The 14,730-nt window shown below is 36.6% G+C and overlaps 1 protein-coding gene across 1 annotated transcript in view; it reads right to left on the bottom strand.

Annotated features, from left to right (window-relative positions):
- Positions 1-14,730, bottom strand: part of LOC124645266 (glutamate receptor 1-like) — a 58,892-nt gene that overhangs the window by 37,408 nt on the left and 6,754 nt on the right. The window contains exon 2 of the mRNA XM_047185063.1: positions 1,354-1,481. Coding sequence (XP_047041019.1) covers positions 1,354-1,481 — 128 coding nt within the window. The remainder of the gene's footprint in view (positions 1-1,353; positions 1,482-14,730) is intronic.

Raw genomic sequence — 14,730 nt, 5'->3', positions numbered from 1 at the left:
TCAAACAATGTTTGCAAATAGGTAGATAATATTTTCGATGTCGGTAGGTATCAGTTTTTTATATATTTTTTGTTATTTGAGAATGTTGATTTTTATGTAAGAAAAAATGTAAAAAAATAAATGACAATATTGTTCACCTACTACTTTAAACTGGGTACACGAAGTTGCCTTTGCGGCATGGATCATGGCCTCAGTGCAAAAGACACTGTAATTATTCCATATTTATATAACACTTTCTAAACCAAGAACAGTTTACCTTTAATAAAAAAATATACCTAGCGACGATGCGGAGAAGGGTCAAACGATATAATGACTTTCTAAGCACTCAGTTTGTGAAGTGTCAATTTTCTTGATGAAAGTTTCTGCGCCGGAAATTGCTCTGTGATGCTTTTGGAAAAACAGGTGCTTTCATAGATAGACTACAATATATCATCCTGTCTGTTTAAAAAATGTAAATTGATGTAGGGCTGTAATTGTTGGAACAAAACTTTATTTTATTTTGTATGCGAAATATGTCTATCCTCATTCTCGAAATATCAAACATTTACGTTTCAAGTGTTCACGTTGGAATGCACGGGCGCGAAGTAGTAAAGATTACGTACTTACAGTAGCCGCCAGGCGTTTGCGCGAGTGGGACGTGATATCAAACCTTGAGAATATGGACGACGATAATTTATTGTTACCCGAAAACTCATACCTAAAGTGGAAGATAAAAATCACGAAACTGCTGTGCCGTCGAGCCACAGCTGCGACCGCGTTTTTCAACGCGAACAAGCACTAGGGGGCCCAAGTTGATCGACAACATAAACGTCGGTTTTCTTAACCGTTGCTTACTTTGAATTTTTGCATTTTACTTTCGAAGCAAACAGTTATTTTATATTTGTATAAATACACATACAAAAAGTATAAACATAAAAAAGGTGGCTAGGGCCCCAGTGACAGAAACCTCCTCACAATACTCGCCGGATCAAGAAGCACTGCCTTGATCCAGCCGCTTAACGATCGGCTCACGAGGTGTTGGTCAAGGCTCTTGGCTGTTAGACCATTGGCTAAACTACATACAATCAGCAAAATAAAATAAATCAGCAAAATAAGGGCCCTGTCAGCTATGTGGAAAGCCTAAAGCCTTATGATTAATTTTATTTAATCAGGGTATAGCATTGCTTTTCCTACTTAAAAAAATCGAGAAATGAGGGTCTTATTTCTTAAATTTACTTGAGTGTTCTTGAAATTAATAACCAATGACCGAAGTAGTAATAATTTACCACGATTCATATGTTTTAGAATTCTCTTAGCAACTGTCAGGCGTGCCATGTATGTATTTCTGTTGATTCTTGTAAGTATTATAAATACCTTTTCAGGGAACCATGGAGTCACAAAAGGCATCTGGAACGTGTTGGCATAAGAATGCAAGGTGTCGAACGAATCTGGTGCCACCGCTCCCAGCATAGCCACGACGCTACGAGCAAATTGGTTGCAAACTGTAACAAACAATAGTAAAAGTTATATAATTTAATAGAAAAATTATATTATCAAATGACCAGACAGTAGAGGTACACTGACCACCTGACGCCGGTTTTTAGCTGCAACCTTCGAGTGCCATACGCTTGAAACCAACGACATTATAAAAAAAAGAATGCTTCTGTCACAAATTGACTTCTTTCACAAAGATACTGTAATGTAAACAGTGTGTATATGTATATGTATGTATGTGGACACTCGCACACACACTTTTTGTAGTTTAGTGTCTTAATATCTTAACCCTGCAGTAAAACAGAAACTAAATAAAAAAACTACAACCGTCCGAGGCCTGGCTGGAGGTCATATGGCAGAAGAGGTACCTTTCCATTTCCATGCCATTTCCAGGACATTTTGCAACTGTTTTTGGTACCATAGCAATAATTCTTTTAGTTTTACCTTAATACTGGCTATGCTTTTGCAAATACATTACAATAAATCTAGCTAGCTAGGCAGTCGCTCCTTATTTAACACTGGTCCTCTCTCATCCGGTTAGACTGGGAGCCGACCCCAACATAGTTGGGAAAAGGGTAGGCAGATGATGGTGACAATAAGAAACCTTGACATCTAAACATTTGAAATTGGTAAACTGTGCGATCATTTGAAATACGCAGTTTATTACTACTTTCCTAGAAAATTAAGACAGAATTGAATTACTTATTAGCATTAAAGCTAGATTGTATTTTTTATGATGTTACCGTATGAGGTCACATCATATAAACAAAAAAAAAAAAAAAAAGTTTATTACTCTGTTTTATGTTTTTTAACAGTGCATAAATCAAAACAACTCATCAAACATAAAAAAAAATATAAAAAAAAAGTCGTGGTGGCCTATTGGGCAAAGAACCAACCTCTCGAGTATGAGGTCGCGGGTTCGATTCCAGGTCAGGCAAGTACCAATGCAACTTTTCTAAGTTTGTATGTACTTTCTAAGTATATCTTAGACACCAATGACTGTGTTTTGGATGGCACGTTAAACTGTAGGTCCCGGCTGTCATTGAACATCCTTGGCAGTCGTTACGGGTAGTCAGAAGCCAGTAAGTCTGACACCAGTCTAACCAAGGGGTATCGGGTTGCCCGGGTAACTGGGTTGAGGAGGTCAGATAGGCAGTCGCTTCTTGTAAAGCACTGGTACTCAGCTGAATCCGGTTAGACTGGAAGCCGACCCCAACATAGTTTGGGAAAAAGGCTCGGAGGATGATGAAATCAAAACAACTGACATATTTAACGTCAAAAACAATGTTATACTTGTAGGTACATATTTTTATACGTAGGTACGTATCATGTCTGATCCAATAATAGTTACTCAAAGTCGATATTACAAGGGTTGCGTACACAGTTATTGGATTTGATTATTAGTATTCATATTACGTACGCTTCAGATACTATCTATCAATTAAAGTTACTAATTGATTTGTATATTATTATAAGAAACATTATAGTTACAAATCAATAATATATAATAGATTGTGGTTAAAACTTGTATTATTATATATAGGTAGATGTGTGAATGATAATAATCTGCATCTCTGCATCTCAAAGCAGAATAACAAATCCTATTGTATAGTTTTAAGACATCCACACTATCTATATATATAAAAATGAAACCCGCTTTTCGTTGTCAGGACATAACATGAAAACGGCTTGACTGATTTGGCTGAAAATTAGAGGGGAGGTAACTTAGACCCGGGAGCAGGTTTTAGGATAGTTTTTGTCACCATCCGGCTTTTCATTCACTTCACTTATAAAGAAACAGGTTGTTTACCTGTTTCAACTTACCTGTTTCTTTATAAGTGAGTGACTAGGATTGTATTGAAATATTATACCTGCACTGATCGGTACCTACCCGTACAGGTTTGTCTGTACCGGAAACTTGTTTCTTTATGTAAGCACCCTAAGATGGTAGGTGTTTTGTGAAGGCCCTCTGAATACTGAGTCGCGGTTTGTTGTTTTCCCGAGAAGACAGCGAAACCGCGGGGAACGGCCAGTATATTATATAACATTTCTATTAAAGCTTACTACGAGTATACACACTCGTATTATGCAGTAATGTTTTTGTTTAGTGACTTGATAACAATATAAATAGTATTTGCTAGTTGTTTTGAATAGTGTCACAAGAACAGTGTAGCATACTAATGCGACAATTGTAGTCAAATATTTAGTGCGGAGTAGCGTCGGGATACAGGCCCACAGATAATAAACCGTTATTAGCAAAACGTTCATGATTTATTTGTTCCATTCCTTAATGCATACAGATTACTTGTTTAGGGTAAAGTAGAAACTTAATAATATTCATTTAAAACATATATTTTCTTTCTGATTTTTCAATTATTCCAATTAGTATAAGCAGCTGACTTTAGTTATTAGACTTTTATAAAATGGATATCTATCCATACAAAAAGAAATATACCCATAAAATAATACAGTTGGAAAGTTAACCGCAGACACCCTCTGTTAACGATTCAATTGTAGCTTTCCTGTTGGTATGTCGAGAATATTCAATGGAGGGCGGATATCATTTTTCCTGCCACGCACGCATTAGCGCTCTCAGTACTTCCAAATATTGTTGGGGGTATTGGTGTTGAAATATGGATGTGGTAGTAAAAAAAGCAAATATCGCTCGGTTGCCCGCGGGGACAAGCCGGTATGCGGATCACGTCGTCCCGGCATCACGGTGCGACTCATATACTCGCAAACACTTCGCCTCCTCCAGACCGTTAGTACTTGTGTTACCGAACTTCATAATCCTTCTATTTTTGTCAGGAGCTCCACATCGTCACCTTTGGGGACTGTTAACTTTCAGACATGTTTGGACTCGATTTTCCGCTACATTGAAAATGAACCGGGCCGCCAAACCAATACGTATAATAGTCACTGTCATGATGACCGGGGTACATCTAGAATGTAGGAAATATCTAGGAGACCTGTGCGTTGATGAATGGCTCAAAATGAATCTTTTTACAAACAAAAATCTTAACAGAGCCACTAAAACAGAAGAGAAGTTAATAAGTAATATAAGTATTTATGAGTATACTAGCTTCCACTCGCGGCTTCGCCCGCGTGGTGTGTTGATAAAAAGTAGCCTATGTGTTAATCCAGGCTGTCACCTATCTACATACCAAATTTCAACCAAATCGGTACAGCCGTTTTTGCGTGAAAGAATAACAAACATACATCCATACATTCTCACAAACTTTCACATTTATAATATTAGTAGGACACATCTATACTAATATTATAAAGAGGAAAACTTTGTTTGTTTGTTTGTTTGGTTCTAATGGATAAACTCAAAAACTACTGGACCGATTTTAAATATTCTTTCACCATTAGAAAGCTATATTATCTGCGAGTAACATAGGCTATATTTTATCCCGGTGCGGGCAGTAGCTCCCACGGGACGCGGGTGAAACCGTGGGAAAACGGCTAGTTTTTGTCACCATCCGGCTACGGGAAGCAGTTATCTTAGGACGCGGGTGAAACCGCGGGCGGAAAGCTAGTTTATAATATTAGTAGGATATGAATAATGTATTTATTTTACACAACCAGCATTTATTGGTTTTATTTTACGACAAGCTGTTCGCCCATGGCTTCGTCCGCGTGTATTTCGGGTAATCGAAAGTAGCATAAACAAGGCTTAGTATAGCAATAGTTTCGGCCAAAGTAAAAACTTGAATATTAACGTTGTACATTTTTGATATTTTGGAATGGTTAGGGAATAACTTTGCACAAATTGCTTTAATTAAAAAAAATCTACCATCATTTATGTAGTAAAATACAACATTCGTGTATTGCGCACTCGTACAAAAATATGACAATTTACGTATTACCTACTTCAAGTGTTTAATACACTTCAAAATTATTACAATAATTTGACACTAGCTTCTGACAGCGGTTTTACTCTCATCCCGTGGGAACCTCTGCACGAACCCGGAGAAAAAATAGGTTCTAGCCTTGTTCCTCGATAAATGGGCTATCTAACACTGAAATAATTTTTCAAATTGGACCAGTGCTTCTAGTGCTTTCAAACAAACAAACTCTTTAGCTTTATATATTTTTTAAAATAATATAAAAATAGAAAGTTTATCTCTCCTCTGAGAATACACAGTAACAACGGAACGTAGTCCATTGAACAATTTACGGTCTTTCAAATCTGTCAGCCTCGTGATCTGTCGCGAATTCATCATGTTTCCCCATCACATAAACTGCACAGGGGCGCTAAAAAAGTTTTCCCTTCAAAAAATCTACTACGATTTCACTCATACCGTTATTTGTGTGACAAACTTTTCCACAGAACAGGCATACAAGAATATTAAACCGAAGTGATGAAACGTAATTACGAGAAGGCTTCATAGGCTTAAGCCGCGGTAGTCACGCGTTGCACGATCCCTACTTTGTCGAGTGCTTGTTTGCAAGCTTCAAGCAGGTATTCCTACAAGCTCTATTGAGTTACGTGCCCTGTTCCCACTTACACTATCTGATATTCATGTCGACACTGTTTATGCAATTTGAGAACATCATTTTAAATTCTGAGAACTTCAATATTGATGGAGCTTATAAATAATGTTTTAAAGAAAGTTGACTTTAGGAATGTGACGTTTATGTTGTCGGTAAAGTAGGGCCTCAATAATATAATGGCAAAAGTCCGGACAGTTAAAAAAAGTCTTATTGCAAATAGTTATTCTCGAGACTTGAATAGCCTGCGGGTGCGGGATGTAGTTCTCCACGGAAAAAACTAAGTATATTACTTCTATAAATATTGTTTATAAAACTTCATTGATTTTTGTATTGCATGTTTTATTTGTCAGAGGAACAACGTCAGCCAGGACTTAGAACTTATTTCGCAAACAAAAGAATTTATAAGCAATTACATCTCGATTCGGATTACATTGCTTTTCTAAGAATAATGTAAGTAGTTAGAACTAGCGGATATGAACAAAATTTCTAGGAAATTCTTAATTCATGGAAAATAGTCTGTCCATCTGTTGCACAGAGAATAAATTCACTTTCATATTACCTAGATTTCAATGTAAACAAGTTTCTTGAAATAATATTTTTGTTTTTTTGAGAAAAATAGTGTATTCCGGAAACAACAAAACATAAACTTTATGACTAAAAATACCTTGAACATTGTAGGATCCAAGTTCGCCGACAGCATAAATCTCAATTCTTAAAATACCTGTTTACTTTGAAATTATCAGGTTCAATTCTAAAAGTAACGAGTTGTGTTATGAAAAACGATTGTTCAAGTTATAGGTGGTAATATGCCTAGGTCGGTTCAGGTCACGTACACGTCGTATAAGTGGTAACTGATTTAGTCAAATTCAGGTGTTTTTATCTAGAATCAACCACTAATTGCTAAGTCCTAACTATTGCCATTTTCATATATGTCAGTTTTTTTGCTCAATCATCAGTGGTTTGAACCATATTACGCAAACAATATTTCCTTGTATGAAATTAAAATTAATGAATAAAGTAGCAGAAGCTAATTGGAATTTGGAGAGTCCATAATTATTTTCCCTATGTATAGCTCGAAAGTAGCAAAATTTTACTTTGAACTCACCTTTTGTATAAATGATACAACGTTATTCATAGTTTTTAAATAATATGTGGGAATGAGTCAAACTTCAAAAGTGAATCGCACGCTTGAGAGCAGCTAAATACAAGAGGAATGAGGTCACATAGTTAACCTTTTCAAATAGGAAATTAATGCCAAATGGCGGTCAATTCCAACGTATGTACTATAGCACTGCGACATGAAATAAGGTTTTGTCAGTGAAAACTTTCCCTTAGTGAGGGTTTAATTATAATAGTTCCGTTGAGTAATTACTCGTTTCCGCACACTATGATGACGTCCACAGGGTTTTTCGTATTAATAAAGCAGTAAGCAGTTACTAAATTTTTTCTTAACTCTCTCCTCAGCTCCACATTTTTGAAAAGGTACTCTGAACTAATTACCGTCTTACCACAAAAAATACGTGTGGCACTCGGGGACTGCCGCGGTAAAGCTATTGCATAGCATTCTGTATCAACTTATGCAATTATAATTATTTATTTTTATTTTATTAATACAGTATTTCTTTTTCTTTGATATTAATTTAAGTTACACTTTTTGAGCGTGGTGACCGATAGGAAAACAAATTTTTCTTTTTTATTAAATAAATAAAAAGTTAATATTGTTTAAAATATTTTTTATTATTTTACAATACATGTGGGTTTTATTATCTTTCTCACAAACAGCTGATTATGTATTCGTCCGATTTCGGAGCAGCTCGTCTCGATTCGGGCGAGTTCCGTATAGTGCAGTCATTGAAGCATTATTGCTACGATTTTTTTTACTGTGAACCGATTTGCATGAAATTTTGGAATTAGGTTCATCTTACCCTTAACTTCAAAAGTGAATATGATTTGAACTCCGCCACCCCCCCCCTGGGGGTGGTTGCCACCCCTTCTTTGGGGTGAATATTTTTTTTGCAAAATAACCTCGGATATCGATAGAAGACCTAATTTTAAGCAAAAGTTGTCTTTAAAGTTTAAAAAAAAATCCAATACTTTTCAAGTTATTGGCAATTGAAAATTCGCAATTTTTTCACGTTTTTCATCGGTTTTTTGCAAATATCTCCAAAAATATACGTTTTATCGAAAATTTATAAAGAACAAAATTGTAGCAGGTAAAACAACGAACAATTTGTTTTTTTATAAAATGTCCTAAGTGCAATATTAAGCTAGATATTAAAGATCAAAGTCGTTTTTTATTTTGTCTGAAATTTAATCGTTGTGGTCAATGCCATGTAGCGGCGAGTAGATGCATTTTATACTTTCAAATACAAATGGGTTTTGTAGTGCTTGAAATAAGCTTTAAGATGAGCACTATTAAAAGTCTTTCGCACGTAAAATAAGTGAGCTGTATTGCAAATAAGGGGAGCATCTTATATTTTTTCTTTTAAATCAATGGGTTTCATAAGTGCCATTTCCACCAAAATTAAAATTAATCGTATTCCGCCTAGGATTAACTTTATTATGAAGAGTTTGATAGATAGTATCAGTTTGGCTGCTTCAGGACAGATATTTTTAAAAAAAGTCACGATTAACGAAAAGAACAAAATTTCAAATTAAAGAAAAACCCACTTGTTTTTCATAATATCTCAAAAATTACGACAGATACGTATAAATGTGTACTGATAAAAAAATTAGGTACTTTTCTGACAAACAATTTGGTTTGTTTGTTTTTTCTGTCGAACAAAAATTGACGGAGATATGATTGTTTAAAGAGCGCGTGGCAGCGCAATCACAGCCTCTCTTAAGCCCTTTAACCCTTCACCGTTTTAGAAAAAAGTTCTTTACTATATATTGCAATGATGGATGTTGTAGCTCTCTTAATTACTTTTACAGTGGTTTTTTATAAATTGTGATAGCATGAAAATTGAAGGAGTTACAGTCCAAAAACTTGTCATATTTTTTTCTACTTATAGTAACTGAAAACTTCGGGGTGTCAATATTTGGAGCAATGTGAAAGTAGGCAGTATAATAAAGAGTCACAACTATTGTAATGTGTATATATGTCACCGGAAAATAATAAAACTCGTAAATTGATCAACTTACTAAAATAATAGATGGCATAAACTACGTCGATTAAATTTCAGACAAAATAAAAAACAGCTTTGATCTTTAATATCTAGCTAAATATTGCACTTAGAACACTCTATAAAAGAACAAATTGTTTGTTGTTTTACCTGCTACAATTTTGTTCTTTATAAATTTTTGATAAAACGTATATTTTTGGAGATATTTGCAAAAAACCGATGAAAAACGTGAAAAAATTGCGAATTTTCAATTGCCAATAACTTGAAAAGTATTGGATTTTTTTTTAAACTTTAAAGACAACTTTTGCTTAAAATTAGGTCTTCTATCGATATCCGAGGTTATTTTGCAAAAAAATATTCACCCCAAAGAAGGGGTGGCAACCACCCCCAGGGGGGGTGGCGGAGTTCAAATCATATTCACTTTTGAAGTTAAGGGTAAGATGAACCTAATTCCAAAATTTCATGCAAATCGGTTCACAGTAAAAAAATTCGGAGGTTAGACCGTATTTTTCGCTTCAATGACTGCACTAGTAAACTCACGTCAAGTCAAGTACAATACGTCTAATCGCACGACACACAGCGCCGTGTCGAAGACTGCCGAACTGACACCACGTTAGACGATGCACGGCCTTCAAGCCACACCTCCGGAGCGTGAGGTTTTTTCGTTACGGAATTTCTGGATTTGGTCCCCGCGCTCAAGGCCTGCGATAGAAGCTATTCAATAGCTTAAAAACTTTTAAACGTCAGTTTAAGACTTGTCTAAAAAAATGTCAGATTATGACGTTGAAATAAGGTCCATTTTGCAGCCAAACTTTTTTTAGACAAGTGTTTGAAACATGTTTAAGTTTTTGTAGTACCTAAGACCATTAATGTCTAGTGTGAAAGTAAGACAAAAAGCAGTGTACAATTATATTTCCGCTAGGTTATGGTGGTTATGTATGTATGCCTATCACAGGTACTCGCAGTATAACAGAAAATAATTAAATTTCAACAATCGTTATGTACCAAATGTGCAAAGTGTGAATTAGTGGGACTAGAATTTACTGCTTTAAACACTATTTTGTTCCCATATTTATGGAATCGTTTTTCTAAACTTTTGAAAAGACTGATCAAGGTACGATTATGACGAAGATACCTAAGACCTAAATCATACCGAGTATACCTTATCGCTTAATTTAAAACAATAAGTTGATGAAAAAATTCGAGCTTATAATGTCAAGGTCTATTTTTTCATTTCAAATAGGCCTTCGAAACATCACTAGTTGCCCGGTTCTGAAGAGTGAGTCTTATGGAGAAGAACCGGCAAGAAACCCCATAGACACTCTTTTCAATATCTGGACATAAAATAATATCCATAACATAACACTCCCTCTGAACTCACTCTTTCTTATGGCATATGTTTAATTCTTAAAAAAATAAGTTATGTATGGAGGCACTATTTTTTTATTGCTTCTGCGCTTCAATTGTATGCTTTTAAATATATGAAATCAAATGCAATAAAAGTTACTTAAGTAAAAAACAGTTCCATGGACGCTTGTTATTATCATTACTTCTATTTTAATGCTTCGCTTTTTATGTAACTAAAATTTGCAATTTGGTACTGATTACTGATTTGATACTGAGTATTGCGTAATATCTTTGTATTTTTTAAGGAGTAATCCATGTACGGCAAAAATTATGGACGCAGCAGGGTAGATATAGGAACGTAAGAGACGCCGATTCACGCAACTACCACATAAACATCTTTAGGGGCTTTGAGATGAGAAAGGCACGTTTAATATCAATATTGATTAATTAATGATATGGACTTCGCCTCTTTGTCTTCATACTCGAAAACAAAGACTTGTTGATCAAAGCCGATGTGGACGTATGACTAAGGCTGTATGGACAATCCATTCATCTCGTCTCAGTTGAATGATTCGATGCCATTCGGTGATATGCTATTGACGGAAACCGTCCTGGATGAAGATTCAAATTTTGACAGATGTTTGATTGAGCATTCGAGGATCCGAGCAATCTTTAGTATACCAAAGTATTAGAATTGCTTCTGATACGTTCCCTAGTGTAACCGTATCAGTAGCTCAATTGATTAGTAGCAGGGTGGCTCCAATTCCCGGGTCATCTTACGATGGTATACATCATCGAATGCCCCCCCCCTTCCGAACTCTTTCGAACAATCCCGCAGCCCCGACAGGCCTTGGCCCTGCTAAATCCCGCTGGGGTTTGCTGACGTCTCTTTGAGGGACGCGTGGAACAACGCGTGTCGCCGACACGGGTCTGTTGTCTATACGATGAACCACCCAAACTTACCGCCCACAGACCCACGCCTACGGTGGCCAGGAGTCATCTCGCGACACCTGGAGCCCGTGGTGTCTGCTTGGTCCAGCGTAGCGGCAGGGATGAGAGGTGCGAACTTGTTGTCGCTCCGCCGTCTCCTTCTCGAGTATGACCGCTAACCAGAAGGAGGCGATGGCATTCCATTCCCTCTCGCCCCGGACCAAGGCCGGACGCGCTCTCCGCCATAGCTTGCGCATCGAATGTCCTGCGCAGTTGGCTGGTCGTCTTGTATGAGATCAGCCGAATAGGTCGTTCAACAATCGAATAAGTCTTCATTATTAGTAGCTCATATTTAGAATACTAATCTCTATATTAAAGTCATCTTCATAAGATAAGTTATAAAATCAAACACCAAACAGACGTCGGCTACTTAAATCTGCTACGATACTTTGATGTAAAAGATGCGAAGATTAATTTTATGAGTATCGTAACAATGGGTAGGATCTTGGAGGCACCCTCCGTATTGTGAGGAGGTGGCAGCAGCATTGTGACACGCCACCCATCTGCGCCGTTTTATATTGTGCGGACGCGTGCCGTAAACATTCTTGCTGACCCGAATAACTGTACCCGGCTATAGCACTACTTCCCCAATAGCTATGCATTGCACACGGCATTCCTTTTCGCACCATTAGTTGAATTTCCAATGAAAACTACCTTCCGATCGCGCTTGAGTCTAGAAATGATTTCGTTTTATAGGCACCTGTCGCGACAATTTCAATAGCTGTAAGGTGATGAGATGGGTCTTGTTTTTATCTTCTATTTCAAAGCTTAAACACTCGTTTTTCTATTCAATCAATCCGATCATCTTCCTTGTTCTGTTTTCTTTAAATATGCGTGGGTGGTGAATCGTGTACTGGCAATTTGATTACCTACGTGATGTCATCTTTCTTTAGTTGGCAAAATCTTCACTGTCTAGTCTATGCCTTGAACTGCAGTTCCTGATCCACCAGACCTTCCACGGAAGTAATTGTTCATTCCAACGACTACGTTTATGCGGGTAAGGTCGTCAGGCTAATTAAACAACACTTAAATATAAGAAGAATGCGAGTTAAACTGTGAGCAACGGATTAGGAAATTATTAAAATTTTAACCTTTGAGCAGATTAAGTAAATTCTTAAACAATTAAAGTTTTGTTAAAGCAAATGAAACCAAAAACAATAATACAAAATTAAAATACAGTATCAAAGTTTTTAAGTAATCTCATCATTCCTTGAGTTCGTTGGAAAGACGTAGAGCAGCTGGTCACCTCCGTTATTAGCAAAACATTAAAGGTGTTTTAGAAATGTTTTTGTTATAACTGTTTATTATTGTCATTGTTTCTAATTAAGGGCAGCAGAGGGTAAAAGTGTCAAATGTTTGGTTGAGTTGTTTTGTTTTAAAAACAATGGACAGTCTACTAGGGTCGGGTGGGATTATTTTGTTTTTGGAGATTCTTCTTCTGGAATGACAAAGGTGACATCTATTTAAAATGACGATGGATGTCAGCCCTGTTACTTCTGATAAGAAATAGGTATTAACCAGATTTTATTAATTTTCAATAATCTGTTCAAAGCTGTGCATCTACACGGTGCGAGTGCACTGAGTAGATGCCCTTTGCACACAAGCACAAGCTACTTAGCTTGTGCAGGCTCGCGCCTGGTCCAAAGCAAAATACCCGCCCGCGTGCTCTTGTCACTTGCGCATGTTAACTTGCTCCAGCTACATGCACCGTGTAAATACACCTTTACTAACGCAATCATTCAACATAAACATAATTCTTTGTTATTTGTTTGAAAATAATAAAATGACTCTGTCAGTTATTTCTCTGAGTAAGCGATCATTAAGGCAACAATGTTCCCAGTCGGAGGCTCGGAAAAGAAACTTTTTTCCGGGGCTCAAAGATTCAAAGTCTCTCTCTTTTAGGCAGTATTTATTCAGGTGGCCTCAGCAGGCAGATAAAAAGAGGCGGGACTGCGTTAGGACGCCTTTCTACAAAGAGTCATTGGGGTTATTATTGCGCAAGAGCGACAGTGATGCAGCTATACGGACTAAAACTACCCTCTCCTTCCCGCAACGAAACAACGATAGCTCTAACACTTCATAGTACGGTCCCTGATCAAAACACGTCTGAGACTAATGACGACGACGCGAATTTTTATGGCAGTTTCCGTTCTTCAGGGACTACTATTTGTTCACAGATATCCGCTGAATTTTCACTGCAAAGGCCGCTATAAAAAGTTTAAACGGCTTAACTGCGTAGCAGGCCGAGGCGATTTTATGAGATCAGCTTTCCCTTTTCTAATGTTATTAAAATACGAACAAAACACTTCTTTTGTTAATAAGCATTGTAAGTTGTTTGAAAACTTTTTGAGTTTAAATCGCTTTCTACTTTTAGAATATAAACACATAATATTAAGATTTATTTTGGGAATACCAATGCATTCATTGTAAAACACCCGTGTACTTCATAAAGGAGGCCACGTACTTATTTGCTACTGTATTTTACTTGCAAAAGCGACACAACATTAAAATGAATGTTTATTTAGTTCTAGCTGCACACCTTGAACAACACTTACATTAAAAGAAAACAACTCTGGGAAATGTGTAGCTCGTTTACGAAAATTCTAAATTTTACATGTAGTGTATTCAATGCAAAGGTTTATTGTAACCGAGAAGGTTGTCCCTATTAGAATCTGACAATGGGCCACATGCAATGATAAGCTTTCCGATAAAAGAGATTAACCATACGGGTATACAAGGTGTTGATTTGCATTTGTGCCATACTTCAGGAGGAGGACATAAAATGTGTAAATAATCGATTGGAATTACAGTAGACGAGAACTAGATAATATGCACTGCTTTTTCTGTCATTGTAATGTCGTAGTATTTCAGAAGTAATCCAATTTTATGAATGAAATTTATGAAAAATCGTTGCGTATGCTTTTTGTTTGCGTTTGTGTGAGGAAACAGTACGATTTTAAGGCCAGTAACATACGCGCCAAGTTTAAGTAGGCTTGATGACATTGATGACAAAAAAAAAAATTACGTACCAATTTTTTTGTTGATTTGGATCGAGAATTATTAGCATAATTACGTCCTTGATGCAAATCAGCAGCTTGTAGAGTTAGTACATCCTTAGGGTGCTTACATAAGGAAACAGGTTGCCGGTACAGACAAACCTGTACGGGCTGGTACCGATCGGTGCAGGTATAATATTCTAAAGAAACAGGAAAACAGGTAACCTGTTTCTTTATAAGTGAGTCAATAGGATTGTATTGAAATATTATACCTGCACTGATCGGTACCTACCCGTACA

The sequence above is a fragment of the Helicoverpa zea genome, chromosome 31 (genome assembly GCF_022581195.2).
Source record: "Helicoverpa zea isolate HzStark_Cry1AcR chromosome 31, ilHelZeax1.1, whole genome shotgun sequence".
NCBI classification, from domain to species: Eukaryota; Metazoa; Arthropoda; class Insecta; order Lepidoptera; family Noctuidae; genus Helicoverpa; species Helicoverpa zea.
This window is presented reverse-complemented; position numbering and strand designations above follow the sequence as displayed.